This window comes from Syngnathus scovelli, chromosome 13 (assembly GCF_024217435.2).
Source record: "Syngnathus scovelli strain Florida chromosome 13, RoL_Ssco_1.2, whole genome shotgun sequence".
NCBI lineage: Eukaryota > Metazoa > Chordata > Actinopteri > Syngnathiformes > Syngnathidae > Syngnathus > Syngnathus scovelli.
Window position 1 is genome coordinate 12082347 of NC_090859.1, and position 25192 is coordinate 12107538.

General features: G+C 40.8%; 5 protein-coding genes across 13 annotated transcripts in view; 2 read left to right on the top strand and 3 right to left on the bottom strand.

Annotated features, from left to right (window-relative positions):
* si:dkey-112m2.1 (transmembrane protein 132C) overlaps positions 1–17682 on the bottom strand; it is an 85694-nt gene extending 68012 nt beyond the window's left edge. For 2 of the 7 annotated variants that reach the window (XM_049738934.1, XM_049738928.1), the window contains exons 1-5: positions 17533–17682; positions 14942–15016; positions 4679–4795; positions 2074–2909; positions 1681–1917 (exon numbers count right to left, since the gene is read on the bottom strand). Coding sequence is in view for 6 of the 7 variants with exons in the window: in XM_049738928.1 (XP_049594885.1) it covers positions 1681–1726 (46 nt within the window). In the remaining variant the exon portion in view is untranslated. Of the gene's footprint in view, positions 1–1680; positions 1918–2073; positions 2910–4678; positions 4796–14941; positions 15017–17440 lie in introns of all 7 variants that reach the window. The other 5 variants (XM_049738930.1, XM_049738929.1, XM_049738931.2 and 2 more) reach the window with 5 other exon arrangements.
* On the top strand, positions 17066–18807 carry LOC125980004 (ubiquitin-conjugating enzyme E2 G1). Of its 2 annotated transcripts, XM_049738945.2 has the most exons (6): positions 17075–17294; positions 17590–17692; positions 17790–17887; positions 17962–18140; positions 18219–18312; positions 18389–18807. In XM_049738945.2, the coding sequence occupies exons 1-5, from the start codon at positions 17252–17254 to the stop codon at positions 18303–18305; spliced, it is 510 nt and encodes a 169-aa protein (XP_049594902.1). In that variant the 5' UTR covers positions 17075–17251; the 3' UTR covers positions 18306–18312; positions 18389–18807. The 2 variants fall into 2 exon arrangements, with proteins under 2 accessions (XP_049594900.1, XP_049594902.1); XM_049738943.2 differs by having other exon boundaries at positions 17066–17294; positions 17962–18312.
* Positions 18808–18892: 85 nt separating this feature from the next.
* arpc3 (actin related protein 2/3 complex, subunit 3) lies at positions 18893–20723 on the bottom strand. The gene is made up of 7 exons (XM_049738946.2): positions 20573–20723; positions 20162–20261; positions 19847–19923; positions 19622–19690; positions 19412–19538; positions 19247–19341; positions 18893–19150 (listed from the first exon to the last, which is right to left on the bottom strand). The coding sequence occupies exons 1-7, from the start codon at positions 20576–20578 to the stop codon at positions 19088–19090; spliced, it is 537 nt and encodes a 178-aa protein (XP_049594903.1). The 5' UTR covers positions 20579–20723; the 3' UTR covers positions 18893–19087.
* An 18-nt stretch (positions 20724–20741) lies between these two features.
* Positions 20742–22801, bottom strand: gpn3 (GPN-loop GTPase 3). Its single transcript, XM_049738940.1, has 8 exons — positions 22626–22801; positions 22403–22511; positions 22001–22168; positions 21811–21935; positions 21619–21734; positions 21386–21482; positions 21169–21297; positions 20742–21001 (listed from the first exon to the last, which is right to left on the bottom strand). The coding sequence occupies exons 1-8, from the start codon at positions 22671–22673 to the stop codon at positions 20936–20938; spliced, it is 858 nt and encodes a 285-aa protein (XP_049594897.1). The 5' UTR covers positions 22674–22801; the 3' UTR covers positions 20742–20935.
* Positions 22802–22954: 153 nt separating this feature from the next.
* rnf170 (ring finger protein 170) lies at positions 22955–24993 on the top strand. 2 transcript variants are annotated; one of them, XM_049738942.2, is made up of 7 exons: positions 22955–23203; positions 23262–23452; positions 23544–23622; positions 23703–23832; positions 23927–24000; positions 24078–24209; positions 24298–24993. In XM_049738942.2, exons 2-7 carry the CDS (start codon positions 23313–23315, stop codon positions 24565–24567), a joined length of 825 nt encoding a protein of 274 aa, XP_049594899.1. In that variant the 5' UTR covers positions 22955–23203; positions 23262–23312; the 3' UTR covers positions 24568–24993. The 2 variants fall into 2 exon arrangements, with proteins under 2 accessions (XP_049594899.1, XP_049594898.1); XM_049738941.2 differs by having other exon boundaries at positions 23278–23452.
* Positions 24994–25192: the final 199 nt, after the last annotated feature.

Sequence of the window (25192 nt, forward strand, 5' to 3'; positions counted from 1 at the left end):
ATATTTGATGCTATCTAATGATATACGGGACTTATTTGATGCGGAAGGCACTGATTTTCAGATTTGAGCGCATCAGCATTGTTTTTCGCACCATTGATTGTTTACACAACACCAAGAGGCACATCGTTAAATCGCAGCCATTGTAGTCCTAATTTGGATGATAACAAGTAATTAAAACTATGCAGCATTCGGAAAACACTTTTACCACCATCTGGTCGTTTGACTGCACACATCATGTTTCATTTATTCTATATGTATCTTTGCGTGTGGGAAAAAAAAATCAAAAATCAATAACCGGAAATCTTTTAGAAATCGTATTAATAATCTATCCGTCAATTTCTGCTTTGCTGAAAAGTCCCCTAGGACCTTTTTGTGTTCAACATGGAGGAAGTGGCCAGTCACTCGACTTTCATACACCTGCAGATATGACAGCTGACAGGGTGGTAAGTCATCTTTATGGCAACAATAATTTGATGGCTTGTGTGACAGCATGCCTGAAAGTAACCTCCTCACAATTTGCCTGTCAGGGGTACACACATCAGGGAGAAAAAATATACAGCTTGGCATATGAATGTAGAATCAGAATATTGGATAAAAAAAAAAAAAATCCCTTTTTCGAGACTCGATTAACCTATAACACTTGAAAAATAAGAGGGATGATGTCGTGGCTCTTTACGGACACCGTCGCCAACTAGTGGTCTGGAATGCATATTGCGGAGTTTTTTTTTTTTTAACAGGGGCTGTTTTGGGGGTCTTACTTGAAATGATTCTGGATCTGTTTCACATTCAGCCCTCAACAAGTCTCTTCATTTTGGAGACATGGCTGGCACAAAATATTAGCCCTATAACTGGATTCTGAAGTGTGCTGGATTAGTTGTTGGCCAGGGCTGGAGGCTTCCGGGAACTGTGTCATCAGGCTAGCAGACAGCTGAAGTCTGTAAATGTGTTTTAGTGAGCCAATAAACTGTCTATTCACTTCAGCGTCTTGGGTGTGCACAAGACACGACATGGCAACCTCAAGTTCAGTTCTACCCACAAATATTTCAATGCAATTTCTCAATTTGCATTTTAGGGACAATAACAGAAGATAAATGGCATTAAAAAAATGCCATTATAATGTCTCATACTTTGAAAAACTGCGTGTACACGCCAATCTTGTTGTGCTTTTCCTTAAAAATGCCTTGACAGCCTTTTTAAAAATATATATTTTCACATATGTTAAAACCATCAAGTCACCTCAAAAATGAAAAACAAAAAGGTGCACAATGCAACTCAAATGTGTTTTATTTCTTTATATGGTTTAGATTTCAGCCTGCTGAACTGCAGCACCCTGCATTTCTCACTCTCTCTCACACACACACACATATACACAAACACACACACACACTCCAGGCAACTGTCACAACGTATTCATGTTAATATTACAAGTCATTTTGTATTCTGCCACAACAGCTTACAGCTAATTACGAGCCTCATAAATTATCTATGTCCGCTTGGCGGAAAGGGAATCATTTGCATTTCATCATTGTTTCCCTACCAACCCAAACGACCCTATAAAAGTTAAATCACAAGCACTATTCCTTATTATGGAGCAATCTGTTTCACGTTTCGTCTTTGCGCATTGATTTATGACACCAAGTGTTGTGCATGCACGCAAGTGTGTGGTGCAGCTTTTCTTACCTGTGCACAAAAGTGCTGCGAGTCCCACGCACCGAAGCAGCTCCATCTCTTTTTGGCTTGCGCTCGTCTTTTATTCGGGAAGAGCCGCAGGATCGCTCCCAAAAGCACCAAAGCCTCACTACTTGGCACGCTATTTATCCTCTCCCGGTGCCGGTCTCCATTTGTTAAGTGAGCAGATCTACTCGCTGTGCCATGTCACATAAGAGGATGGAAGTGCCATTCTGCGTCCCCAGCCACCTGAAGTGGAAAGAAAAAAAAAACACATGCACTCAGAAAATCCCGTTTTTATCACGTGCTGTATTATTTAATGAACTGATTGTAGTTGCTTATTGAAGATGATCCCAAAAAGCGTTGGTCGTTTTATGGCTGTGCGTAAAAACGCACCTAACGTACCTTATATTGTTGATTGTGTGCGTCGACTCGTGGATCTTCTCACTTGCAGTCAACCTTATCCACTAAGTTTGCATGAAAAGAAAGTCCGCAAGCATTGCCCAAAAAGCGCTCATCTCCGCTCGCTCCAAGTGTGGTAAAACAATGAAAAGGGGAAATAAAGAGTCCGTCAACTTTCCACGCGGGGAACAAACGAATTCACGCGCAGCAGATCCGTGGGTTTTGGATCCTCCCTGCACCCTGTGGTGCTGAATCGGAGAGTGCGGGTGCACAAAGTGAGGGCTTGAACGCATTCCAGGCTCGGATTGGCAAAGCTCAGCGTCACGTCATTGGGCCGTTGAATATCAAACCGGAATTAATATTTGCCTTTTCATTTTTTTTCTAATTTCTGCATTTAAAATAACATTGACGTAACAATTAACAATTCAAATGCGTTTAGATGAATTGTGCGTAATTTGCATTGATTCCTTGAGGCAATTATTTGGAAGACAGAATTGTTTGTTTAAATCCAGACGCAAAATATTCTTCATTTAACGCCAATTTTCCATCCAGAACAATTCTGATCATTTTAGACATTATCATAACTTACCACATTCTGGTCTAAATAGAAGATAATGACTCAGGGAAAAAAAGATATGTATATATATATAACACTCCCATAACTGGATGAATCATTAGTCTCATTATGGGAGAGTGTGCTGCAACTGGTTGGGCCAATGGTTGGGATGATAAGAAGCAAGAGTGCCCCCTAGAGGGAAACTCTGACTGCAAGCAGCTGTCCTCTGTTTGCTCCAATGACTCATGACAGAGACAGCACTGTAAACTCCATCAGCTTGCTTCTTTTGAGAGAGAGAGAGAGAGAGAGAGAGAGAGAGAGAGAGAGAGAGAGAGAGAGAGAGAGAGAGAGAGAGAGAGAGAGAGAGAGAGAGAGCGAGAGAGAGAGGTGGCCCTTTGGTTGTACCTGTTATTGTCAGTGTTTTCACATTTCCGAAGACATATCACTTGAGTTCCATACTATTTTATATTCAAATACCAACGGAAATGAAAACTGGAAAAATAACTAAAAAAACATTTTGATTGACTGAAATATCCTTGCCCCCCATGCCCCCCCCCAAAGGGAAAAAAAAAAATCCTAGCTCCGCCAGTGAAGCAGGGACCCATGACCGGCAGCGACCCTATTTTCCATCTGCAGTATCGGAATAGTGGGGCCCAAAGTGTTATTTCCTCCACAAGGCCGTAAATTCCTCACGGTGTCCCGACTAGCAGACATGGAAGACGTACACACACACTGACATCGTAACTCCGGTGTTGTTTGCCAGTGCCTGGGGAAAGTCAGGGTTTAGTAACTTTCTTTCAGCCTCTTCCACGGGTCTAGTAATGAACCTTGTTTGGAACTATTTCGACCCTTCAGGGCTACCATATTTTCTTGTCTTGCGCAATGCAGAAGCGAGCCAAAGAGTGTGCATCCATCCATCCATTTTGCAATGCTTATCCTGCCCTCGGGTGTTTTGAGTATGCAATAAAAAGGTCTTCCAACTATCGGGACAGTCAGCAGCTCGGACGGCCCGGCAATAGCTGTGCTAAACAGCGGTTAAAGGTTATCAAAGGAACGCAGTGACCCAGCGGACGATGGAGGAGACGGCTCTCCCTTCATCCGCCCAACATATCAGCTCAATACAAGGGGAATGAAATATCAAATGTGTATCGGATTCAGAATTCCCCTCTCGGAGGACGTCACTCGAGGAAGCTGAGTCAAGCGGAGGAGGAGTGGATGTAAAATATGAATTCTGACTGTTGCGCTTTGAAATACTGACATACATTGCTCTAGTTGCATTGGGAAAAAAATCACGCCTTTGCACGAGCGATCATGAGCATATTCGCTGTATACGTCTTAGAATATTGATCGTTTTAGATTGGAAGGGTTATGATGATGGGTTTGGACGGACTGGTTGCTCAAAATGGCAGAAGTATTGCGTAATGTGGAAAAACCAATTACGGGACTGTAAAAGAAATAACAGACCAATGTTGTTGTTTTGCAAAATCAGACAACAAAAGTTTACACACCCCTGTTCAAATAAATGCCAGGAAAGAAATTTAAATTGTTTCCACCCTTAATGTGACCAAAACAACTGAAATACTATGGTTGCAAAAGTGTGCACACCCTCTAGTCACTGGGATATAGTGGTGTTCCTGATTAATCAATCAATACTTTTAAATGGGAGTCACTAATTGAAGTGTCTCTGATTAACCCCAAAATAAATTTCAACTGTTCTCCTTTTTTTAACTTTAATTTCAGCAAAAACCTGCAGGAGCAGTCGCGCCCGAGAAATATATTTTTACACTAATATTGTTTTAAATTTGGAAACTACTTTCACGAAACCTGTAAGTGGAAATAGTGCTCCTTACAAGCCATCTATTGTAAACCCGTCACATTAATCGACATTATGTCACACTGAGCCGCATTACACCTTAAAAGCCTACATGGAATCTCTGTTATTAACGTGGTAAGCCATTAAAGTTGAATAGTACGAAACAGGATTTTTTTTTTTTTTTTTATATGAAGACATTTCACCTTATATAGCTGAAACACTTTGTCAGTTGAACTTACCCAGCAGAGAGCCATCAATAATCCAGAGTGGTCACATGTGAGTCCTTTGCTCCGAAATGTGTCTGGCAAGTGACCGACTTGCATAACAATGAAGTCATTGAAGAGTTGTTCACCTGACTAGAAACAAAAAAGCTCATTAGAGGTCGAGGTGGGAGTGAAAATTAAAAAATAAAATAATAAAAATTAAAATTTCCCCACCCTGACCCTGTGGTCATAAAAAAACTCCATTCACACCAATTAAAGTTGAACAAAAATCGTCACATTTCCGTCATACTCAAATCCATTTATGAATTAATCGTCATCGCCAGAGGTCAACTCGCGTATGAATTGTCGTAACAAAATTGTCCTGTGTCCTTCAAACGGCAGGGGCATCGCAAACAATATCGTGCAGCTTAATAAATGAGGTGATTCGGCGTGGGTGCGTACTAACAGCATCATGATGTAAATAGAAATAAAGTGCTGGAGTGGAAAACATTTTTGCTCGCTGTGTGATGTTCCTTTTAGATAACATTTCGTTCACACAAAGGAGCAAACGCGAACATGCAGGAACTGAGAAATGAGAGCAGCTGGAAAGGAAACACATATTGTGATTGAGCTTGTGACAAAGCTAATCACGACTACAGTGCAATTTATTCATAAGGCACAGTTATAACACCGAGCCGGGGACTCGTTTCGACGTGCTGCAATGTCTGCGAGGATTCTTTGTGATTCCGGTCACATATCGGGGAAGGGTTCAATTGAGAGCAGCTCGTAGCCAAGCTCTAAAAGGATGGAGAGGAACGGGTTGAAAGTTCATTGGGAAGCCATTTGAGTTGTTTGATTTAAACAAAAGTGTTAAGAAAATATACTTTTTTAAATTATGGTACATTTTCACTCATAAATATGTCGTCAATAGATTTACAAATCCTACTGCTAGCTATTAGTTAGCTACTATTCAGGTAGCGAGAGGTTAGCTGTGGGATATTGCTAAAATAGCATGCTAGCAAATTCGTTTTTCTAAAAATAAAAAGCGCTCAAAATCATATAAAAAATTGGATTACCATGAAATCGAGTTGATAAAAAACCTACGAACAGCGCTAGCTATGAGTTAGCTATCATTCAGACAGCTAAAGTTAATGCTAAAATAGCATGATAGCTTATTAGTTAGTCAAAATGCACAAATGACAGTTTAAAAAATAGATGGATAATCCTGATTTATGAAAAAAACAAACAACCTGCTGCACAAACGAATCCTGGTCGGCAAGTACGTCCTTTCTTTCCTCATTTTCACAATAAAATTGTTTTTTTTTTAAGATGTCAGACCCATAAAATACTTGCCTGAAGACAAAACGACGTTGTAAATAAACAGAGAGGTCACTGCTGCACCAGTCCCAATGACAGGAAGACGTAAACAAACTATTTTCTATACCTGTCTGGTATTTTTTGATAAAAAGCCTTACGATAAGCAGAAACCATATAATATATATACATTTATATATATTAATACACACATGAAAATTGTCACAAGAGCAAAACAAAAGATACTCATCAGTAATCGCTTGCTTTGTGTTATCGGGCCCTCTTGGTGCCAGGTTCCGTTCTCTGGCTCATGTCAGAAGGGAGTAATTAACATTTATCAGTCTCTAGCAGACCTTTCCCACAGTGGAGAAAATGATGTGTAACCTGCAACCTGTTTATTTTCTCTCTCTCTCTCTCTCTCTCTCTCTCTCCCATTGCAATGCTCCCTCAACCTTTTCACCTTTCGGGGTGAGGGCTCCGATCAAGGCCCCTTCTGCTATTCAGCGGCAAACACTGATTCACTGGCAACTGTGTGATTGTGTGCTACCTTCAAAGTTTACCATCAGTTATCCTAAATTGAAATACACTTTTAAATCTAATATGATTTGAAATTTTTGCATACAGCATTTTCCAATCACAGATACCGTATTTTCCGCACTATAAGGCGCAGCGGATTATAAGGCGCACCTTCAACGAATGGCCCATTTTAAAACTTTGTCCATATATAAGATATATACATTTGGCCCGCGGGCCGGACTTTGGACACGCCTGCTGTAGTTGCTCAATATTGGTCCATATATAAGGCGCACCTGATTATAAGGCGCACTGTCGGCGTTTGAGAAAATTGGAGGTTTTTAGTTGCGCCTTATAGTGCGGAAAATACGGTACCTTCGAAGACTGCTCGATTGGCCACTGCTACTAAAAAAACATCAACAGTGCCATATGCTCATTGCTTCTTAATGAAATCAATTTAACCCACAAAGGAGGGAATGAATTTGATTGAAACATATGAACTAACGCACAAATTTGATATATCTTCACCGGATCATATCACCGACTCCGATATGATCACGTACTACAAAGTCCGACAATATTACATGATTTTAATTGCATGGAGCTTAATTCCAGGTAGCATCAAATTAGTGGAAAAATATTATCAACCTAGATCCTCATTTAGATAACGCCGTTATAGAAATATTTCTGCCGCTGTTGTTAAGCGGGTGCTGAAAGGTCAACGCTATTCTACCTTTTGTTCTATTGATTACTATGACTGAGCTATGAGCTGAAGGTTGAACATGAGTGGATCGTTTCACGTAACATTTTAGATACTTGATGCGTGCGCTCTTTGCAATTATTGATTACCGGCTTAATGTTATGTTTTGGGGAATGTACGATCAATTCAATAACCCAATAGTGACGATCACTATAAGTCGCCACGTGGACAAATGATTGATCCCTCGATGTCTCTGATTGGCTAATTTTAGCTAGCCGTGACTAGCTAAGATATAATAATTCTATTAGAGGCATAAAAATAATTTTCTATCTTTTTTTAAAATTAGTTTGAATGGTAACTTTGTATTGTTGAAGAACTAGACACCTTTCTGTGGTGGAGGACATTAGAAAAGGGTTGAAGTGCAGAAGCAGCATGTTTCATAATGAGTCGGCAACAGTAGAGCGCACTGCAGCAGCGGCGTAAAGAAAGAGGAGCCCTGTTGCACATTAACGTCTGGAGTGGTTTACGAAGCAGATGAAAGCCTTCCACTAATCACATTTGCCAGGAGCTCACTCTTTTTCAACCAATACAATCTCAGGGATTTACCTGCATAAACAGCTTCTTTTTTTTTTTTTTGGCTAGGCTCTCATCAGATACAAACATGTAAATCACTTTGATACAGTCATGCTCGATATGGAAAATCAGAATGTTACTTTTGGGTAAGATTTTGTTATATTTGCATTAGAAGAGATTGTGAGTCAGGCGCATTCTCTCTCTTTTTTTTTTTTTTATAATGTTATTTTCCCAAAACAGCTCTCCAAACGACAATCTTGTACTGAAAACGTTTTTGCATTCATGAGCCGCATTCATGACACAAACACAGTTAGCCAATGACACAATTTCGCACGAGTGCGTTTTGTGATTCATTTGGCCACGCCGGATTCACAGCAATTACGATTCTCATTAATTACGAGGAGCTGGTGAACAGAAGAGAAAGGTGAAAAAGACTCCTGCGGCAGGTTGACGGCGAATCACAAATGCGAGATTTAATCAAGTTATGCTTACTGAAAGCACTTATTAGGCCGTCTTGTGTAACAAATCTACCTGCTTGTTTAATTCAAGAGGCACAAAGCAATAATGGGTATTTTGATGAAACATAATTAGTTCAAATTGGCAGCTTTATGCATAGCAGTGTCCTCGAGACACCGTTTATTATGCGGCTATGGTGCCGTAGCTGTTTTATGAAGAGTTTTTTTTTGGGGGGGGGGGGGGTGGATGGATGGATGGATGGATGGATGGATGGATGGATGGATGGATGGATGGATGGATGGATGGATGGATGGATGGATGGGGGGGTCGATGGATGGATGGGTGGATAGTTGGGGGGTCGATGGATAGTTGGATAGTTATGGATGGATGGATGGATGGATGGATGGATGGATGGATGGATGGATGGACGGACGGACGGATGGATGGATGGGGTTGATGGATGGATAGATGGATAGTTGGGGGGTCGATGGATGGATGGGTGGATAGTTGGGGGGTCGATAGATAGTTCGATAGTTGGGGGTGGATGGATGGATGGATGGATGGATGGATGGATGGATGGATGGATGGATGGATGGATGGATGGATGGATGGATGGATGGATGGATGGATGGGGGGGTCGATGGATGGGTGGATAGTTGGGGGGTCGATGGATAGTTGGATAGTTAGGGGTGGATGGATGGATGGATGGATGGATGGATGGATGGATGGATGGATGGATGGATGGATGGATGGATGGATGGATGGGGTTGATGGATGGATAGATGGATAGTTGGGGGGTCGATGGATGGATGGGTGGATAGTTGGGGGGTCGATAGATAGTTGGATAGATGGATGGATGGATGGATGGATGGATGGATGGATGGATGGATGGATGGATGGATGGATGGATGGATGGATGGGGGTCAATGGATGAATGGATGGATAGTTGGGGGTCAATGGATGGATGGATGGATAGTTGGGGGATGGATGGATGGATGGATGGATAGTTGGGGGGTCAATGGATGGATAGTTGGATAGTTGGGGGGTCGATGGATGGATGGAGGTCAGATAGATGGATGCATGGATGGATGGATGAATAAGTTTCATTTGAAAAGAGTGGCCTCCACGTCAGAGCTAGGCCTCAGCCACAAGGCTCCATCATTCTTCTAAAACTCAGCGGCCCTCTGATCAATGATAGCACTAATAATAACTGCCACGTCGTCACCGCTGTCTCATCATCCCGACTGACAGAGCCTAGCGGCACCTCTCCCCAGATTGCCTCTGCAGATTAGAACTGCATTAGACAGGCTATTTACCCAGCTAAAGCCCCCCCGCGGGCTCCCCCTTGATTTTGTTTGCCTACCAAAAACACCCCACGGAGGACATCACAACCTTTTTCAAAGTGAGAAATCACCGCTTCATGTATATTTCTCTGGTGGCTTCTGATAAAAAAAAAAACGAACTCAGGAATAGCGGTTTGAGCTAACCCCACGGTGAAGACGGTCTTTCATAATTTTCATCTTTCCCCACTTGGTGTGCAGCGTTCATTACATGGGCCAGAACCAACGTGGCATCATTGACACATAGTTAAAGGTTAGCTTGGAACAAAACCACTTGCCCTTTTACTCTAATAAATATGCAGGAACCTCGGCGATGAAAAAGTGCAATAGCTCATCCGCATCTATACATCAGGTGTGAATATAGATTTTACACCCTCTTGCAAAAGAATGACCAAATTTCGGTTCGGGAACATCCGTTCCACTCGATGCCTGCAAAGTGACAGAAGAAGAAGAAGAAAAAAGAGTCATTAATCACCTCGCTGGCCCAGTGCAGCTCTCAGTAGCAACCGTCATTAGAACAAACGGGCATATTGCATCCGTGCCTTCCCTTGACATCAACACTTAACGATTAATCACCCAAATCATTTTGGAAGGGGGTGAGAAGAATCCTCAAAGTTTAACTCATTCACAGCCAGTTATCAAAGTTATATTTTGACGTCTATTCTCGTCAACGGCAGAGAACGTTTGTGACAACGAAAGTGGATAATCTGTCGAAACTGAATCTAAATTTAGTCGAGCGATTTTGAATTGAATTTCCCAACAAAAACAAATCAACCAATCACCTTTCAAGTCTCAAAGGTCTTTTTAAATTTATTCCGTCAGCTCTCAACGGGTATGCAAAACAAAAACATTTCCGAAGCAACCCATCTGGCATGTTAGATTAATTGCTCCAAAAGCAATTTTTATTCACAGGTGTAAAAAAAAGAACTTCTCTTTCAACACAATAGGTATTTCGATATAAACGATCCGTTATGATAATGTCATTCTCTTGTTGCTCACATTTCCCAAAAGGTGGTTTTAAATTTTCCGAGTGCCAATCTCAAAAAAGAGAAGAATTACTTGAATGAATCTCGTCTCTGGCGGTCTATTATCGGTTCTCTCTCTCGGAGATTGGGCCCGCCGTGCGACTGGTCCCGATAGACAAAATGGAAAAGCAAAATGTCATATTTCCTCCACCACTCTTTAATTCATGAATCCCTCCCGCCTTATCGGAACGCTGGAGTCTTGACCTGTTTTACTTTCCGCTTGCGTCCATTGTGTGTGGGTGTTCTTCCACCCCTGAAGACTTCTGTCTTCCCCTCACCGAACACCGCGCCGGGGCAAAGGGTCCCTCGGTTCCCCCCGCGGTGCTGATAACACCTCACACATCCCGAGTCAAGGGGATGGGGTGGGATAAGGCTTTCAGACTTTAGAATTGCTTTTCTTAAATTTGATTAGCATTTCATGCTGTTCCATTTTCTCGCCCTGCTCCAAGGGCAAGAAGTGGGATTATGTGGTCCACTTCCCGTGCATGATGTTACGGAACAAATGCATTAGGAGGCCCAGCGTTTGGAAAAACCCAGGCTTTTGATCTTTCAGCCGTGGCGCACTACGACTTTGGAAAAACGATAAATAATGAGGTTGTTAATTGGGCGAACGGTGAAATTGCGGTGAGAAAGCGAAAAGACCGTGTTTGGTTTTGTCAAAATCGGGACGTCAAAAGAATAATTCCGTACAAGTTGTTCTTTGATTCCGGGAACGTCGGAGCTGATCTCAGATGACTCAGGAGCGAGCGGCGCGGAACATTCTGGACTGATTGGCACTCGGTGATTGCGGTTGATTGTGCAGAGTTGAAAATGACCTGCTGTTTTTTTTTTTTTCTTAAATGTCGTAGCTGAAGAATTGCTAGCTGTGGGTAATAAAATATTTTGCTGACTCATCATCTCTGCTACCATTCCGCCAATGAGAAGTTAAAATATCTTGGAAAAAAAAAAATGTTTGTTTCTACTTCAGACTTTTGTTGAAAACACAAGCATGCTAATTAGATTCCTTCCTATATTTTCATGATTTTTTTTTTTTTTTAGAAGAACAGACTTGCCAGCGACAGATGAATCATTCCCAGAAACAGCAAACGCAATAACTTCTGGTCTTAACACTTAATAACAGGACAGCATAACATTATGTTAGTCTTAATGTGATAATACACGCGAAGATTTAAGCTGTTTTGTTTTGACAGCTGCGTGCAAGATGAGGTGGCAAGCGTGAGCTATTATCCCGCCGTGACTTCCCATCAATCATAGCGGGCGGAGTCATATTTAAAATGAAAAGAGGCACAGCTGCAAAAGACGGCTCAGCTATCTGTCTTGTCCTTCATTATTGTCTTTTTCCATTTGCATTGATTGGCTATGTAAAAAAAAAAAAAAAAATGGCGGCTGAGAAGGGAAGATTTAGGAATTTGTGGTCTGGAGACAACGATATGCTATAAGGACTTTGACTTAGCTATGGACAGATGAATCGATGATTAAAATAATCGTTTGTGAGTCGTTCTGAAATTGAAAAATGCGCAGGGATCGGAATCATGGATGAATCGGTAGCATTAAAATCCTGATCTGAACACAACATTTCAAATATTTTTTTATTTGAGGAGCAATTCGCTAATGAGAAACAATTCACTAATGTCGAGGAGCAATTTCAGGTTCAGCCTTAGTCCAGTCTGGTCACAAGGAGGTCAAGTAGACGGCATCCATCAACAAAGAAAATACCGGATAGATTCCTAAATGGCCTCTTCCAAGCCCTTGCAGCCACTCCAGAGTGATGACGGCCTTGTCGGGGGATAAAAACCAGATCCATCGGTGTGATTTGTGGTCAGTGTGGCTATTTCAATACCCGTCTATGCCTTGATAGATGGAGCCTCAACTTGATGAAGAGCCAATTGCGATGAAATTGCCGTACCCTGCATCCATTGCGAAACCGAAGAAGGCAAAGTAGACACAATCCAAACAAAACCAATTGTGGTCGAAACTATGACTGTCTTTGATCACGGCTTTAAAAAAAAAAAAAAACAGCAACCACAAAAAAAACGATAATTCAGACTGCCACAGTAGATATCAAGGACCCAAATCAATAGACCCATTTGAACTCAAATAGGGCGATTCACTTCGGCTTCACTTGACAGCTTCTCTCAAGACTGGAGTGCCCGCTGGATAACCGTTGTCGACAAGGGAGAGACGCTGTAATCGAAAGATCAGTAAACGCAAAAGATTTGATGCCTAAGTCCATTCTCGCCGCGAGCTGTCGGACGGGAAAAACAAATCTGCATTTTTCTGCCTAAGTACCTGGCTCAATCTTTTGGATTTTAAATTACAACAAAGGCACCTCCATATTCTCCGGGGAAATGTATCATCTTACCAACTGCATATATTTCGTTTCAATTGTAGCGAGTCAGGCGCCCAATATTGGCTCAGGCCGTAGGGAACTGCAGCCTTCCTCGTTCGTTCCTGCAGCGCTTCTATTGTAATTAGGAATGTATTCGCTTTACCTGGGAGACAAGGAAGAGTGGCCGCTGGCATTTGATTGGTGCAAAACATTAGATCCATCGAATCGAAGACCACATATGAAAGAGGCCAAGGTCGGATTTGAGAAGAAATTGGAATTCAGACAATGTAATTTCTTTTTTATCTGATCTGGGTAAAACGATCGGAATCGAGCTGCAGTGTGAATGCAACCTTAAATTGAACCAGTTTATGTTTTGGAACCGGTCCACTCTTATTTATTCATTGTATGTGCCTTCTTGTTTTTACTTTTTGTATTGTTTACTTGAATGTTTTGTTTGTCCGTGGACCAATATAATATAATATAATATAATATAATATAATATAATATAATATAATATAATATAATATAATATAATAATAACTGTGGGATAGTAGGAAACACAATTTCGATTTCTTGGTGTCTTGCCTTGTGAAAAAATTGACAATAAATCAGACTGACTTTGATACTGGCCAATAAAAAATGAAATCTCTCAAAGGTTTTCTGTATATATTTAAAAAACAGTACATTGGTGTATATATAAAAATATATTAGCCAATGAAAAAATCAAATCTCTCATATTTTAAGGAATTTTCTGTATATATTTAAAAATGGCTGAGTGTGGTCATCAATTCCAACAAATTCCGACTTCCCTATAAATTCAAATTACATCACCACCATAGGAACGCAACTGCATGATAAACCTTGGACCATCCGTGTTGTCTTCTACACGATATCTACTATATTGAAAAAGTACCGACAGAATGGAAAAACGACGCGGGAAAGAAATCAGGCCGAGATGACAAAAAAGGAAGCGAGCAGACGGCGGGAAATGAAAATGTAAAACGTGTGACTTCCATCAGATTTATCCAGACCTCAAGAATAAGTAGAGTGCCAAGGCTTATTGGCGTGAGAGCCTAAATGTGATTACGCTAACCCTCGTTCTGCTTGCAACACCTGCGCTCATCATGTCAAGTAATAACCTCACATTCAGACGGAGATTATCCGTAATCTTATTTCTGCCTCTTGAGTCTCGGTCGCATTTGAAAACTGCCCGTACGGCAAATTAATTTGCATGGATTCCTTTCAATTAAACACACATTTGGGCATCCCTCAAAAATGGACACAGTTAAAACAAACAAATAACCTTGAAGAGGATTTTCGATGTGTTAGCCATCAATCGCTAACATTTAGCTAGCTTGTTTTCTGTCACGGTCTCTCTCGTGGATGATCTGCTTAGCATGATACATTAACCAGGCCAATTGTGTTTTCATCCTGTAATCTCGCAAATCAATATTGTTGTAGCCTTTTACGCTCACGCATAAAATGGAACGCTGATAAATACCGAACGGCTCCCATTCGTGACCAGACACCAACGGAGAGGACAACAAGGGCATCTATTTCGGGTGGTCAGCCTGAGGGGGCCATATTTTATTTTACAACGTTGCGTTAAAATGGACCAAACGCCACGCGTGGTGCCATTAAGGGCCGCTGCGGAAACAAGCCCACGACACACATTACGTTTAGCTTTTACGGCGGCATTTCATTTCTCGGAAGTTTAACATCAATGAGGACTCCTAAGGGTGGGACATAGCGGGCACTCAAAGTTGTGAGCAGGATAACCAGAGAAAGGATTTACCGTATTTCCTAACCTCTCTTCTGGTTTTGGGGAAAAAAAATAAATGTTTAAAGTTGGTTTTTATTTACCTTTTGTTCTTTTTCAGGGATTAGTAAATCCCGATTCTGGTTACTCATGGAAAATGGCGATACCAGCCATTCAAAAAATAAAGTTGAATGGAGTAAGTCCTCCTTGGCAGTAGGTGGCGCTATACCGTGGCAGTTTAACCTATTTGCATCAGAAGCAAAGGTCTTTCTTTACATTTTTGCTCTTACGTTAAATAAAACTCCAAGAGGTATCGGTTCTCGGTATCGAGTACTCAAAGAGTCGATACTCGTACTGGTATCAGTCTGAAAAAAAAGGATTTTTAGATCATAATGACTTCTGAATCTACGTTTAAGCAAACATCACACTCCTATATTTTCTAACTATTTTGCAATTCTTATTATAGTTTGTGCAAAACCCTTTTTACAACCCAATTACATATTAAAATCACACACTGCTAAGTAAATGCCCAGCTAGTACCTGTTAGTCATTTTCGACCGGACCGATAATTTCCGGCCAGATTGGACTACTCCATTTATATCTACGTAGGGGCGAGTGAATTTACATCAAGGCAGGATGCAATCAGCCCTGGCAGGGGGCCACGCTCTGCCCCTGCGGGGGTGTAACGCTCCATTATTTCAATGAGGGCATATCAATGGGAAAATAAGCACAATCAAGAGGTTGGACAGGTCAATCAAACGGGAACACCAGATGGAGAAAGAATCACGGGCGGTGATTGTGGCCTTTCAAATACATCCCTGAATTTGGTTGGCGTCTTCATATAGAATGAGCCAGCGTTTTCTTTAAACGTTACAGACAGTGAGAGAGCAGTGAGACTTTCCCCAAAGATTATATTGGGATAGAAAAAGTCATGTTCTTATCTTACATATTTGCTTTGCAGGGATAAAGAAAAGTGTTGTGGGGTTTTGGAATTTTCTCGTCCGTGTGTTTGACTTGTACAAATGGAGAGTAATCTTTCATGCTCACTAGCCGTGTTTGGAAAGATGGGGAAAAAAGGAGATAGTGGGAAAAAAAAGTATGTAGGGTCTGCTTCGCTGATTCAGATCTCAAAAAGTTTTTTTCTGAGTGGGTGCTCTATCTTCTTCACATATTTCCAAAATATGGATGTTGGAGGCTCTTCTCTATGAATGTGAATGGCTGCTTGTCCAACTGGTGATCAACTGGGAACCAGTGCAGGCTACCACTTTAACTGGGATAGGCTACTACCTGACTAAAGTGCCAATCTCATAAGCTTAACAAAAAATTAATGTATGAATGTTGAGGTAAAGGTAAGCATGGCTGCAAGGACAGATATTTTTGTTGAATATCTGTGATACGCTGCCCCCTGTTGGAAGCTAGCAACAGTGCAGGTTCCACTGAAGAATTAAAAGTAACCTTTAGTTTTTATTTCCTCTTTTTCTTGTCATTTGTATTATTTCTATGTATTTATTTTTTATTATTGTAATTTGGATTTGTGCAATAGATGAGTAGAAAAAGTCAGCACGCATTTGTTGTGATGTCAGAATGAAGAGTTAAAAAAATAAATAAAAACTCCCTGCCGTAAAACATTGCTGCAGTTCAAATCAACAATATACCTTCAATTTAAAGTGCTAGCAACTTTCAATCTCAGCAAATTGTTTTACATAAAAGCGATGATGATTAATGGCGGGTTGAAATGAACAACATTTAGTGACCTTTGAGGCAACCTTTATTGAAGATGCCTAACCTTTTCTTAGAGAGAAAATTCTCATTGCCTGAATCTGTTCGAGGAATAATAATGCCACAAGTTTTTTTTTTTTTTAACCCTCCATGTGCTTAAATTACTGCTTGCTCCATTTATTCCCCTTGTATAGCGTGGGCCTCTGTAACTATTTTGCAAATTAAAAAATATATATCAGCTTTTAGACTTAAGCCTCTGTTGTTAATGTTGTTGCTGTTTTTTTTTTTTTTAATTTGGTTATAGTTTGTACAAAATCTCTCCAGTCATAGAATATTTTTGCAAATTTGAATCAGAAATAGCATCATCGATTCTATTTTGGACTTGCTAAGTAGGCTGACAGCCTGATGCTCCACCTTTTTTATTGTTTTTCTGAATTTATCGCAATAAATTAAACCTGACAAACCCCAAATCATCTCTCAAAAAATACAAATAAAAAAGAGCGCTTCGGAAATTGCCGAGGTTTGCCGAACTCACCCGAAGTACCCCGAAGTAACGCATGTGGGTCCTGTATTTTGGCCTTATTTCAGTGTGACAAATCTTACCATCAAACGTCATATAACTTGAATTCTAACAGTTTTTTTTAAATACTAAAGGAAAATATTTGTCTCTTAGACTTCCGGTGAGCTTTTCTCCCCACCCGTTTATTTTGAAAGCGCGTCATACCATTTTTTACAGCCAGCGACGTCCGCTTTCCATAATTAGAGAACGACGAAACGTGGATGTTGTCAAATGTCTTATTTACCAGGATCTGTTGCCTGACTATTTAATTCAAAGTTCCTTTAAATAGCAGATTGGGAATTTTTTACTTAAGGGAACAAAAATGACGGGACAGTCGGCTTTGTTGCTACGTAAACAATTAGCAGGTAAGTTAGCCAAGCGGTGCTACTGCCAACGAGAGGCACAGCTCGCTAATAACTACAACATTTTATTTAGTTAAAATACATTTCTGTGTAATTCTGTAATAGTGAAACAAGAATGAGCACTTGTAAGATTAGCTAGCCGCACTTACTCAATCACTGGCTTGCACGTGAAGTTCTCTGTGTGCACGAGGACTAGTGAAAGGATTCGATTCCATGTTGTGCAATCGGCGGTGTTGTTTACCTGTTATTTACCATTTTCTTGGCAATCACGTCCCGGCAAACAATTATAACCTTTCAGATCTTAACAAGAACCCTGTGGAAGGCTTCTCGGCTGGTCTTGTGGACGATAATGACATCTTTCAGTGGGAAGTCGTCGTTATTGGACCACAGGACACACTCTTGTAAGTGATCATCCAGTCATTGGCTTGGAAGTGCTTGGTAGAAAAAAAAGAAGAAGAAGAAGTGCTTGAAATTGAACTGCTGGTTTTTATTTTGTAGTGAAGGAGGGTTCTTCAAGGCCGCATTAACATTTCCAAGGGATTATCCTTTGAGACCACCAAAAATGAAGTTCATCACGGAAATCTGGCATCCAAATGGTTTGTAATTTTTTTCATGTGTGACGTCATCACTACTAAAAATCAATGTGAGTAATGAGTTGTCTTTTGGCCAGTTGCAAAAAATGGTGATGTATGCATCTCAATCCTGCACGAGCCCGGAGAAGACAAGTATGGGTATGAGAAGCCGGAAGAACGCTGGTTGCCAATCCATACGGTGGAGACCATCATGATCAGCGTCATCTCCATGTTGGCAGACCCCAACGGCGACTCACCTGCAAATGTCGACGCGGCGGTAAGTTGGTGCGCGATCGTCGACACCTTTTGTGGGGAAGACCAAATGTTCACATGTGTATGTGCGGCGCCTTTGCAGAAAGAGTGGCGTGATGATCCCAGAGGTGTTTTTAAGAAAAAGGTTGCTCGTTGTGTGCGGAAAAGTCAAGAGATGGCTTTTGATTGACGTCTCAGTAAGTGCAACAATTTCAAACGTGATTGAGTGGCGGATAATCTGCGAGAACTTGATCAATTTGTGTCATTTTTCAGATTAAACGAGTTGCTGAGAGGTACAACAAAGTCCACTTGGGAGTTCTGACCCATCATATTTCCGGACTTCAAAAGATTCAGCAAAAGCCATCAGTTGTTTATTTTTTCTCCCCCCCCAGAATCTCAATCCATGCATCGTATTCATATTTTAGTTTTCCCTTCATATAAAGTATTTATTTTTAAACAAGAACCATTTTTTTTTTTTTTTAAATAAATCTGCCACACTGAGCCATACAGTGCCTTTTTTAAAACCAAACTGAGGGCTAGTGTTGTAGAAAAACAAAAAGGGCATATCAGAATAGAATGCATGTCGTTTACAATCTTTGCTGTGGCGAGTGTTATTATTAAATAGAGTAGTTGTGTGAAATTGATTTGTTTTGGAGGATAGTGCTGTTAAATAAATTCAACCGTTACCAACTGATTTCAATGCTTTTACATGTGTGTCATTTTTAAACGGGTGAAAATTTTATGATTTAAAAAGATCACAGTAAATTCAAAATCAACTAAATTTCCCACATCCACAATAACTTTATTGAATCAAGCACCAGCTCAATTTAAACGTACATTTTTAAGTGACAACACGTCCTTATCAACTCAGAGTATAAAATTGCACTGCAAAAAGCACAAATCTGATCTTAAGAAATAAAGCGTCCATAAGGTGAGGCTCGGATGTAAACACCGTGCACTCCCCCTACCGGTTTACTGTCCTGGAGCAGACAGGCTCTTGTTCATGAACTGCTTCTTGACAAAACACATCCACCACTGCAAGAAACAAACAGAGGAGCATGCTTACAATTCTTTCAGAGCAAGAAGATCATTTGCTCCATAGATACATTTCGTGTGTGTGTGCAGTCTCACCTTGCTAGGTTTGTCCGTCACAGGGTCAAACACACGCTCGCATAGCCTCAAGCCGGTCTCCTGTCTGATCTGCTGGAGGTAGAGCCTCATTGTGTCTGGATAAGGTTGGAGAACATCAAGAGATTATGTTTGACCACAAACATTATTTGCATGTTTTTATCTCACCTTCCTCCTGCCTGTTAGCGGGCTTGGCATACATGGCGTTGAGCGGAAAGCCAGGTTCTCCTGGAATGGGGAAGTTGGTAATGCCGAGCGTGTACATCTCCTTCTCCCCTTGGCCCCTGGAGCTACACTGCAAAGGGTAACACAAAAAAAAACGTATCGACAAGCTATTCGGCTGCGTTGGTGGACTTTTTTGTTTTTTTGATTGGTCACCTTTTGCAGCTTCTTTAGACACTCAGAAATATAGAGTGTGATGTAGATCAACGTCCTGTCTGCCTCGTTCTTAAAGAAAAAAAAAAACAGACGCATTCATAGAGCAGCAATGAAATTGCAAACTTCCAGTCTGGGCAATGAGAGGAAAGCAAGCTAGGGCATGTAAAGGAATGAAGTGTGCACATTGACGTTGGAAAACTGCATCTTGCTGGTGCAACATCTCACCTTGATTTCGTAGTTTTTGAAAAAAACATTAGCCTTGAAATAGTAGATAGCCTCATCGATGATGTCAGAATCGATGCCTGCGAAAAAAACAGGCTGCTTAATAATCTGTTTTGGAATTATCTCATAAAATAATTATGCAAGCAGAATGTTGTTTTGTCACTTTGGAAAAGAGTATTAGTATGTTTGATAAGGATTTAAATTAAAATATCAGTGCCTCATCAGGCTTGACCATCACTTAGATAATTATTCTGGAAACAGGAAGTCACCCACTGACTAATCAACTAATCAAGTTTAAGAAACAGGAAATACGCTTACCATCTCCTCTTGCTGGTCCCTTAAACTGAGTTTTAAGGGGCATTAAAGCCATGTTCCCCACCGACCTGGTGTTCTCCTCCTGCATGGTTGAATGATAGGCCTGCCAAGAGAGGTTCAAACATATCTGCTGACAAATCCCAAACTCTCAAGCGTCTGCTTGCTTTACTCCCAAAATGTCGCATGTTTTACTGCAGCTAGGCCGGAGTAATTGTTTGCGCTGACATTTCAAATAAGGTTAAACATCAGTAGATATGAAATAAAACGCATACAAGCCATTTTATTAAGGAGCGACTGCTCACCCTGCTAGCCATCGATGCTAACATCATAGCTAGCACGCTCAACAGCGTCTCTTTGATTTATTTGCTACTTTTTCGGTTAATAACCGACTATAAAAGAGTGGAATGCACTTACCGGCATGTTGAGGGACAAATAATGTAATTCAACCACCTCAGAGACGAATATTAGCACCGTAAGATGCTGCTTCCGCTTGTCCCACCCTTCTGTTGAAACAGGAAGAGGCCACACGGCATTTTGCAAAACGAACACAAGAGGTCGCCATAAACACCCATGAACACGATGGTGCAGTTTAGAAGTTTGTTTATTATTAAAAATAATATTTAAAACGTATTTTACACCAAACTAAACGGTTATAATAATAATAAACAGGATAAATGTCAACAACACAAGTCCCTTAGCCATTGGGCTGCACTTCCTGGTTCTTCATATGCATTTTAGAGAGTCCAAATAGAACATGAAGTCCTGAAGTGACATTTCTCAGCTTTCCACTTGACCTTGAAATAACTCCTCAAAATTGTTTTCACCGGGATTTTCATCAAGCTCCTGTAAAAAAAAACAAAAGACAATGGGTAAAGTGAATTCCTGTTTTATCAAAATGATGCTTGTTAAAAGGTGGTCCTGGATTTATGTCGGTTCCAACCTTTGCATTTCAAGGACACACATCCCATCATAAATCAAGGACTTCCTATAAAAGGAACTAAGTGTGTTACCTTTGGCTCCTTGACTTCCAGATCCTCTCCATACTGAATCGAGAAGTCAATATGTTGAAGTACTATGTTGATACCTTCATCATCTGTACGGTCAAAGGGCAGAAATCTCACCAAACTGTAGTCATCAATCTAGAGTCAAACAGAAAATTTTTAGTGCAGTTTAATTTCCATAGCAGCAGATGCTTCTGTGTCATCAGTATCAGATCAACCGGCTTACCAGTTCGCAAATAGCTTTGGTCAGCTTCTTAAACTTTTTACTTCGGATGGTGTCAGAGTTATCCGACATCATGGAGTACATATCAGGATCAAGGTACCTTGTGAAAACAGAGAGATGCTTTCAAAATGTAACATATTTACTGCCTGCTTCTGGTTGTTTAATAAGCTACTTATGGTAATAAGATAAATTAAACTAAATGAGGAAATGTAGTGCAAGCTAAAATTGCAATTTACTTTTCAATTTCTTTCTTGGCTTTAGGACTGAGCAGATCCATTTTGGTCATGATGTTTACTTGGGGAATCTCCAACGACACCATGGCGCTCAAGGCCGCCATGACTCCCGAGATGAACTGCGGTCAGAGGAACGGTCATGTCAAACTATGAACATCTAAAATGCTGCGTTCACTATGGAAAACAAAATGCAACCTTGAAAGACTCCACCATGAACTGGGAATCCACCAGGAAGACTCCGCACACCCGAAACTCCCACTGTTGTAGTTGCTCCACCAGCTGCTTCATGACGGGCAGGTGAGTATACAATTCAATTTGACCTGGAAAAGGAAAAATTGATCGTCTTAAAAGGGTTCAAACTGGTTTTAAATTGTGAATTGTTCACCTGGGCAGTCGAACAAGATGTAGTCATCCTCGACGTGACCCAAGGCTTCCTCCAACCAGTCAAAGTTGTTGACAAAATATTCCATGCAAAAAACTAAACCTCCATTAGGGCCAAACTTGAGAGATTCATCTTCCATCACATCATCTACCTGGATGAGTTCACGGATGTCTGAAAACAAAGATTCCACATGGTTCAGTTGTTTTCTTTATATGTTAGTGAGAGACAAACGTGATTAGGATTACAAAATACTGGGGGTTCCCAAATTTAAAACCAGGGCCCAAATTTTGTCACAGGTTAAATTTTAATGATTGTTTGAAGTAAAAATGTATTGATCACCAAACTGATTTGTACCTAGTGAATTCATGTTTACATTCTATTATTTATGTCATATCACCCCCTCACCTGCCATAACAGGGTAGTCAAAATACTCCGCAGCAGGGTCCAGATTGACCACTTGAACAGAACGATTCATAGCCTCAAAATGTTGGATCATCCTGGCGCAGTAGGTGCTCTGTGAAATCAAATAAATCAAAACATAGCACATGCATCTTGATCTGTTGTTAGCTTAAGAGCTAACTAAGCTATGATGCCATCAAATTGGATCAAGAATCATCGGATAACTCACCTTGCCACTACCCGCTGGGCCCATCACCATCTGAGCATAACGAGGCATTTTTTGCCACAAATCAATAAGTATATTTATTGATGTGAAACTAGCTCCCTGATGGAGATGATAGCATTTTGCGTAAAGAGTCGAGTGGAGGCCTGGTACTTCTTCGCAACTGATTGTTGAAAGTCATATTGTTGTTGATTGACATTACTGCCGTCTAGCGTTAAAACTGTGAACTACTAACATCGCTGCTCTGATCAGAGATGTTCAGAGAACAAGATGAGACGCTACGTAAATGAGACCACAAAAGGTACGTTGAACCGGAAGATCTCCTTTACAGAACATCTTTGAAAATACTCAAGACGTTTGTCAGCGATCGCAGCTAGCGAGTTCCGTCTTCTTGAAGCTAACACCAACCGAAATTCAGTTAATGTCATTAATTTAGCGTACGAGGACTTTTGCAAAATTTAGCAAGAATAATCATTGTTTAATTGTAACCCTAACATCATGACGGACTGAATTTACTGGCGGGCGATGTAGAAAGTAAAAATATTTTACACACCAGCTCCAGAGATAGTTTGTGGAACTTAAAGGTGAGTACATAGACAACAACACAAACCAAGTGCATTAAAATTAACGAGTGACATGTAGTGTGATTATACTACAGTCATGGAAGTAACAATCGGGTTATGAGTGTGGGCGATGGAGGACAATCAGTGTGGGGACGTGGACTATCTTATCCAAGATGAAAACACGTTAATCGAAGGCGTGAGCAACCAAGTGCTGTTTGTTGTGGTGCTCACCATCACATTCCTGGCAGGCTTCCTCACGCTGCTCTGCAGGTAATTAAATGCAACTAAAAGATTCTGTTGCATCATCTGAAATCACATTGGTGAGTTGTTGTTATTAACAACATACATGTTGATATTTCAGAGAGGATCAGCAGCCAAATATCCACCCCGAGAATCAGGAGCATGTTCGAGCTGTGCGACAGCAGCTTCAATCAGAGCAGGTTTGCTGGCTGTAATAAATATGGATTGTTAGTCATCCAATTTATAGCAATGTAGCTTTTTTTTTTTTTTTGTATCCCAGGAGGAAAATTCCCAGGCGCAAAGTCCCCAACCGGAAGCCAGGCAGCAGTATTACAGAGACATGTCTTGCCCGGTGTGTTTACAACAAGCTGTTCTACCCGTCGAAACCAATTGCGGTCATCTTTTCTGTGGTAAGGATGTTGTAATGCCAGTCAAGAAAATGTCAAACAGATATTGAAAAGACAAACTGTCGGAATTGAACAGGCTCGTTTCTTTGTCCACCAGGTTCCTGTATTATAGCCTACTGGAGATTCGGCGCCTGGTTGGGTGCCATTAACTGTCCCATATGCAGACAAATGGTGACACATTGATTGATTTAAAATATTTATTTGTGAAAAGCTATACTACATTTTTTTACTCTCCTCCTTGTGTCTAGGTCACATTGCTCTTCCCACTATTCCATGAGCATGCCGCTACTCAGAGAGCCCATGATGGTGAGGCAGAACCTCAGCTCATCCTCAGGGACATCAACGATTACAACCGTCGCTTCTCGGGCCAGCCGAGATCTGTGAGTTTTTAGTTTTGTAGCAAAAAGAAAAAATCACAGGGAGCCTCTAGATTTAACAGTCTTGTTCTCTCGCCTTTTGTTTTCACAGTTGATGGACCGGCTCCGTGACGTCCCCACCCTCCTCCGCCACGCTTTCAGGGAGATGTTCTCCATGGGCGGCTTGTTCTGGATGTTTCGAATCCGAATTATCCTCTGTCTGGTCGGAGCACTTACCTATCTAGCGTCGCCGCTCGACATCCTCCCCGAGGCACTTTTCGGCCTCCTCGGATTCATGGATGACTTCTTCGTCATCCTGCTCCTCTTTGTCTACATCTCGATTATGTATAGGGAGGTGGTCACGCAGAGATTGAACGGCTAGTCCGGCACATTTTGCATCCAGGAAATTGAAGCGTAAAGGTAATTTGCGTTATGTGATAGAACTTTGTTTACGACGGATTCAACATCAATAAAAATATTTGATTTATAATGGATCAAATTCATATGCCGCTCTTTTTTGGACTCTCAAAGACAAGGCTTATGAATTTGTAGAAATGAACGAGTGTGAGTCATTGCTGTGTGACTCTCACAACCTGTTCAGTGACTTTACTTTTGTTTATTTTGTTGAATATTCAATTTATGTAAAATCATGAATTATCCTTCGCAACCATTGAATGTTTCTACTTGCAGGTATTTTATATATTGTTGCACTTGTGACTGGGAGCTGCTGCTTACTGTAAACTGGACAATTTATATTGTTAACCTGCAATTGAGAAATAAATGTGACGCTTGAGCAATGTGCAATGAAGACATTTGGGACTTATTGCATCTGACTTTTTTTTTTTGGATACTTTAAACTGGTTGGGCAAGAGTCTGCTGACAGTGTGACTTTAAATTCAAGGCCAAGGCGCATTCCACACTACCATTATAATAATCGAGCATCAACCACTGATACAGTACAAGTGATTAATTGTTCGAGTCATCATTTTGGAATCAACTAGAAAAAT

What these genes read in the sequence shown, in the direction of transcription:
- LOC125980004 (XM_049738943.2), top strand. Translation starts at nt 17,252, where the DNA reads ATGACGGGACAGTCGGCTTTGTTGCTACGTAAACAATTAGCAG. An exon ending in GGACCACAGGACACACTCTT is followed by an intron (nt 17,693 to 17,789) that starts GTAAGTGATCAT and finishes TTTATTTTGTAG; the next exon opens with TGAAGGAGGGTTCTTCAAGG. An exon ending in GGAAATCTGGCATCCAAATG is followed by an intron (nt 17,888 to 17,961) that starts GTTTGTAATTTT and finishes TCTTTTGGCCAG; the next exon opens with TTGCAAAAAATGGTGATGTA.
- arpc3 (XM_049738946.2), bottom strand. An exon ending in GTCTAAAGAAGCTGCAAAAG is followed by an intron (nt 19,539 to 19,621) that starts GTGACCAATCAA and finishes TACCCTTTGCAG; the next exon opens with TGTAGCTCCAGGGGCCAAGG. An exon ending in TGACGGACAAACCTAGCAAG is followed by an intron (nt 19,151 to 19,246) that starts GTGAGACTGCAC and finishes TGTTTCTTGCAG; the next exon opens with TGGTGGATGTGTTTTGTCAA.
- gpn3 (XM_049738940.1), bottom strand. Translation starts at nt 22,673, where the DNA reads ATGCCTCGTTATGCTCAGATGGTGATGGGCCCAGCGGGTAGTGGCAAG. An exon ending in GCCCAGCGGGTAGTGGCAAG is followed by an intron (nt 22,512 to 22,625) that starts GTGAGTTATCCG and finishes TTGATTTCACAG; the next exon opens with AGCACCTACTGCGCCAGGAT. An exon ending in CCAAAGCTATTTGCGAACTG is followed by an intron (nt 21,298 to 21,385) that starts GTAAGCCGGTTG and finishes GTTTGACTCTAG; the next exon opens with ATTGATGACTACAGTTTGGT.
- rnf170 (XM_049738942.2), top strand. Translation starts at nt 23,313, where the DNA reads ATGGAGGACAATCAGTGTGGGGACGTGGACTATCTTATCCAAGATGAA. An exon ending in TTGCGGTCATCTTTTCTGTG is followed by an intron (nt 23,833 to 23,926) that starts GTAAGGATGTTG and finishes TTTGTCCACCAG; the next exon opens with GTTCCTGTATTATAGCCTAC. An exon ending in TCTCGGGCCAGCCGAGATCT is followed by an intron (nt 24,210 to 24,297) that starts GTGAGTTTTTAG and finishes TTGTTTTCACAG; the next exon opens with TTGATGGACCGGCTCCGTGA.